The sequence below is a fragment of the Indicator indicator genome, chromosome 27, assembly GCF_027791375.1.
Source record: "Indicator indicator isolate 239-I01 chromosome 27, UM_Iind_1.1, whole genome shotgun sequence".
Taxonomy (NCBI): Eukaryota; Metazoa; Chordata; class Aves; order Piciformes; family Indicatoridae; genus Indicator; species Indicator indicator.
The window spans coordinates 11,112,017-11,118,016 of NC_072036.1; the positions used below are offsets into that span (position 1 = coordinate 11,112,017).

Here is a 6,000-nt window from a genome sequence, read left to right on the forward strand (position 1 = left end):
CCTACTTCTGGGAAAGCTGAAGAAGAGTGTGTTGACTCTCCAGACTGGATTCCCTCCTTTATGAGGCTGACTTTACATGCTTGGTGGTAAAAATACAATCACATTTATTCCCACTTTAGGATTCATTTCATCGTAACACTACACCTACAGCCTGATTCTTTCACATTGCAATGCATCATTCTCCCAAACCTTCGTTAATGAACACATTCTGAAGCTCAGCCACGCTTCTCTTTCCATCTTAGACCTCTTGCCTCTCCTTCTCTATGAACCTTATTCACAGGGGGCAAGGCCTGGCTTTACCGACCGAGGCCTGGCAAACACGGAGGCAGGAAACGCCGGGGAGAATGAGTCTGTCAGACTCATTTTCTTCTAGGTTTTACTGCTGAATGTTTATTTCAGATCTGGGAGGAAGCACAGTGGCTCCATTCCATTTCCTTGCCTGCATAATCCACTCGCTGCAGAGCCCCACAAATTCCCTTTTCGCTTTCACTGCATCAAGGAAATAAAAATGTTTCTACAGTCACAATATGAACTTGGATTTTTATTTTTTTTTACCAGCCCTCACTTATTTACGTTGTCACCATATTGATTTTTATAGTTAGACAATCAGAAAACAAAATTTCTTGATGCTCTCCTTTCCCTTGTCCTCCCATGCATGAGTTTGGTTCTGTGACAGCCACTTTGGAGAAGCACTCCTTTCGCAGCCATCCCACAAAACTCCTTCCACGCAGACTCTGCAAAAAAACCTGCTCCACCTCAGTCCCCTGAAATAGTACAATTGATAAAGTCTGTCTGCTTTTCCACTTTCTCAAAGACATTTTTTGCTTTTCAGGAGAGAAGGGAGGAGTTTCCTTGGAATCTTCTTAGCGCTCTGGCTCGCTCCAGGCACAGGGCTGCTATGCCTGATTCACCACTTTCCTTCTCCTGACAGTGGTACTTCTAAATGCCAAATAGGGAATATTAAAACACTGAACTGAAAGATCTTCTGATGAGCTTACTATTAAACTGTAACAGATGGGACTGTCTTAAGCTCTAGGCTTTAGGAATGAAGCCCAATTTTGGATACAAATTAGTTATTGAGAATATTTATAGATGGTAAACTCCTCGGGCACATGGAGCAGGATGCGAAATTACAGCACAGATTAATTGCTTGCCTTTCAACTGACAGAGACATGTGGAGACATTGTCTTGCTTGTTCAGAACTTCAAGTGCAATCCAGTTGCTGGACCTAACTTCACTTCACAATGTGGTAGAGCACCTAACTGTTCCACCTGAGCAGCACTGCACTGCTGCCTGGCAGCAGGATGGCAAATGGAAAGAAGTTGAGGACAGAGGGATGGATGGGAGAGTCATCATCACATCTTGATGAATGTTTTCATCAATTAAATTGTAAAAAGTATTTTGCTCTTCAAATAGTACTGGGTTCCCCAGTTATGACAGCTTTGGACCTATTAGGTACTCTGCTATTCACCATTGAGCAAGAAATGGCACTGAACTGCATTTCAGAGTAACTATCTGTTCTTCTTCCAGAGTACAAGGTGAACAGTGCTACCTCTGGAAGAAGAAATGGAAAGTATCTTGAGGGAGAAAGGAGAACAAAAGAGGAAAAAAAAATAACTAGAGGGGAAAAAATAAGAAGGGAGAGGCTATGAAGGTCACAGCAAAACAAACCAGTTCCTCCTGAATATATTTTTCATTGAAATGTAATATCAGCAAACTGTGCAGAGTCAAGTGCTTTTTGCACACAATGTTGTACCAAATTACAATTTGTTACAACCATCATGCACATTAGGCTAGCAGTAACAAAAGCACAACTTAACATCTGTCACAAGGAAACAGCAAACAACCTGAATCTCCATCCAGTCGTGCTAGAACCAAGCTGTCACTACTGTTGGAAGACACCAAACTATGCAGTTAGGTGTTGTGATTCCTCTCGAGTAAATATCTGACTGCATCAAAAAGCAACTCTTGAAGGAGGTCTCAGTGGTGAGGTAATTTTATTGCTCATTCATAGTATTTGCTGTACTTAAAATAGACACTTGTACCAGTGGCTTTTTTATTATGAAGAGGGAAGGGAAAAAAAATACAAAATCACATATACACCAGTCCTTTTTCTTTCTGCTAGCAAGGGGAGGCAATTCGATCCAACGTGGGCTGAAACCTGAGTAGGTCACTGTACACCATGATAAAATTCCCTAATCCCAGAGCCAAATTTCCCTGAGGGGGCCCTCCTACTTCTCCTCCACTTTCCAAGCTGACTTTTCCATTCCCTCTCTTGTCTTTTCCTCCCCTTCATCTCTTTCATTTCCCCTACCTTAAAGCCTTGATATCTGATCTGCTGCTGATACTCGGGTTACAGTTTTTACAGCTTAGGCTGTCTATTGCTGTATACATTCCTTTCTTTCTGCTCTGCCGTGATTACTTACCAGAGCTTATTTTACACTGGTCCAGATGAAAGCAGTTCAGATGAAGAGAAACAGTCAGCCTGTTTGAACACTACAGATATGAACCTATACAAGGACACATTGTGCTGCCTCTGTCATTTGGCAGCAAACATTTTGTACAGTGTAACCAATTTGTTACATTATTTGCGTCCCTCAGGTTTATGAGGAACAACTAGACATCTTAATTCCTCAGTGAAGCAAAAGAGTAACTGATGGTCACAGGATTTTAACTTCGGTAACCAGTCAAAAATGCAACTTCTTTTCTTCTCCCTCCCTCTTTTTCCCCTTCTTGGAAGACAGCCGGCAACTGTCCTACTAAGAAAGCACAGCACCCATAGCATAGTTTGCACTGAAAGGTGACCTGCCTTTTGTGAAAGGTTCTGCAATCAGCTTATCTCACCCTTGACCAGAAATCACATCGCTTCAAAACGCTGCTTCTACCTGCCTTTAATTTCTATGCTGAAATCCTGAGGTTTCTAACCTTAAGCAGCTACCCACGATTAAAAAAAGAGAAACCCTCTATGCAAAACTTAACACCAGTGCTTAATAGCAAAGCATTAGTTGAAAAATTGTGTAATTTTTCTCCTTCACACAATGTTGTTTTTGTTTCTTCCTCACCCTTTCAGACAAACATCTGTTATACTGTAGAAGAACAACTATCTCCCAAACCGCTGAGTGTGCCTGCAGCCAAAGTAAACAAAACAAACCCAGAGGATCCAGCACAGTCAGCCTTTATATCCAGCCAGGATAACATTTCACATGTTTTGATTAAAATTAGCTAATTTGTAATTCTAGAACTTATGAAACTTAAAAGCTGCAATCCATGTAGATCGCATTAGGCGATGCTCTGAGGGGCCAATGCCCTGTACTATAGACCTCTGCAGTCCTCAGAACTATGTGGGATTACAACCAGCAATGACTCTTAGTCTCCGGTGCCTGCACAGAGCCCTCTCCAAAAATAGGAAGTGTCATATATCTCCCGAAGAATAATACTGCTCCTCGGGGCTTGAAACTAGTATGGTTTGTTTCCAAAGAGCTGCAGGGAGGCGTTATTTTGTTCGTTCCCCTAACGCCTCTCTTGTCTACCTTTCCAATTGATGTGAGCTATGTACACGCTCGCTAGGCAGGCAGCAGGAGAAAGAACGCCTGCCTTAGGCAGGAAAAAGACACCTAACCGAAAAGTAGCGGTGTGCAAAAGAGGGGAGAGGGGGGATCATGCATTCCTGTTTCATTTTACACGGGGAGATCAATGTTCCAAAAAGCAAAGATATTTTCACTAGACATCAAGCATATTTATATACTTGCTTATATGGCATGCATACTGTGTGGCATTTTCCAGGCAGTCAGTCCCCCACTTAGAATCAGCCTTTTAATAAATGACAAATTCACATCAGATCCCAATGCTTTTATCTCATAGCCAGGCTATGCTGTTTTGGTCACTCTGCTGCACATTAAACAACAACAAGTTCAGGTGAAGTCTTGCAATAGATTGGTCCCAACTTCGGTGAATTAGAGACGTAAAACAAACAGGCATGAAACAGACATGGAATAGACGTGGGAAAGAGGCGCAGAGAATTGGATCGGTCAAGTCTGGAACAACGACCTAATGATAAAAGAAGTCCCGAAATAAGGGTTTTGTACAATCGCAGCCATCCTAGCATCTGGAGCAGCCGTCTCAAGAGCTACCTCCAGCGCACAGCTGAACTGGCAGCGATTCCTATCAGGTAGGACAGCCCCTCCGCATGGCAAATCCATCGAAAGCAGCCCTCGGACGGCCAGCTCTGCCCAGCACCTCTGCCGCGGTGGGGGCTGCCAAGCCAAGCACGGTGGCAAGGAGCGGGGGAGGCGAGAGGGACAAGGAGAGAAAAGGGGTCTCCGCGCTTCAGTGCCAGAACGCTGCGCGGCTCAGACCGCAGCGTTTCACTTTGACAATTTAATTACACAGTTGCAGCTGGCTACTGAAAAAAAAAAAAAAAAAAAAGGGAAAAAAAAAAGGCAAGAAATACAGTGTTTAAAAGAGGTCCCTTTCTTTACTAACTTTAGGGCTTCCCAGCTACTGAGGGGGTGGCTATAGAAGCGGGGGTGGGGGGGAAGCACCAAAAAGGCTCATCACTGGCACACGGGAAGCTTAAAAGCCCAGCGAGGGGCGAGTTATTTTTTAAAAAGAAATAAATCAAAGCTGGTCAATGAACAGGATTTGCAGCCTGTGAATTCGTCTCTGTTTTCAGCCCAGGAGGCGGAGTTGAGACACATTCAGTGCATCCTACAAAAAAAAAAAAATGACAAGAGATCCTTTCTTATTCCATTGCCATGCACGGAGGCGGGGGGCGGGGGGGAGGGGGACACGGGACACCCCCGCTCCCTTCCCCATCACAGGAACCTACCTTCATCTCCTCGTTGATCTCCCGCTTCACCGGGTGAGCCGGCTTCCTGCTCCTTTTATTTTCGGGAGGTCTCCCTTCTTTCTCCATTTCTGCCATTTTTTGCGCCTACTTGGTGGTGGAGATGAAATGGCTGCTGGTGCTCTGGGGGGGCCGGGAGGGGCGCGGGGTGGGTGTGTGGGGGGCTGTGCGGCGGTGGCGGCTCTCAGTGGTGGCAGGCGGCGCCGCGGAGGGCCCGGGGGGAGCGCGGTGGTGGCGGCAGCGGCGGCGGCGGCGGGCGGGCGGGGGGCGCGGGCGGGCAGGGGCGCGAGTGCCCCGGCGAGTCAGCCATCTTCTGCCTCGCCGCCGGCCTGCATGGGAGCGGCGCGGGGCGGCGGGGCGGGCAGGCGGGCGAGAGGCAGCGCGGAGCGAGCCGGCCCCGCGCCTGCCGTGGCGCTGCTGGCGGGCTGCCGCGGAGGGGGCGGCGGAGGGAAGGGGGGAGGCCGGCCTCGGCCTGCCGGCGGGCGGGGCTTACCGACACCGAATCGGCCGCCGCTGCCCGCCATGGGAGCCGGGAGAGGGGGGAGCAAAAGGGGGGCGAGCCTCGGGCGGAGCGGAGGGAAAGGGGCGGGCGGTGCGCACCCGCCCCTCCGCCGGGATGGGGAAGAGGAGCGGGGGCAGAGAATCACAGAATCGTTAGGGATGGAAAAGCCCTCTAAGATCGTCAAGCCCAACCGTCAACACACCATCACCGTGCCCACCAAACCGGGGCCCAAAGTGCCTGTCCACCTCCAGGGACGGTGACACCAGCACCTCCCTGGGCAGCCTGTTCCAGTGCCTGACCACTCCAGTAAAGACATTCTTCCTAACATCCAACCTAAATATTCCTTGGTGCAACTTGAGGCCATTTCTTCTCGTCCTATCGCTAGTTCCTTGGAAAAAGAGACCGACCCCCACCTCACTCCAACCCCCATGTGCCCCACAGCCCACCTCCAGAGCGGGGATGCCGCCGCCGTTCCCCCTGCCTCTCCAGCCCGGGTCCCCGCACTGCCCCCCGATGCCTGTCCCGTCCCTGGCATGGTCAGACGAGGCTCTCCGCCGCGCTGAGGGTTGATTACTCCTGTTTTCCCCTTTATCTGCTCCAGGGAGATGAGGATGAATGGTTTGGTGGGACGCGCTGCAGCGACGGGGTGCTG

General features: G+C 48.7%; 1 protein-coding gene across 1 annotated transcript in view; it reads right to left on the minus strand.

Annotated features, from left to right (window-relative positions):
• The window catches only part of SOBP (sine oculis binding protein homolog), a 103,258-nt gene extending 98,334 nt beyond the window's left edge, over positions 1 to 4,924 (minus strand). Inside the window, exon 1 of the mRNA XM_054393175.1 lies at positions 4,829 to 4,924. Within this exon, the coding sequence (XP_054249150.1) occupies positions 4,829 to 4,924 (96 nt within the window). The remainder of the gene's footprint in view (positions 1 to 4,828) is intronic.
• Positions 4,925 to 6,000: the final 1,076 nt, after the last annotated feature.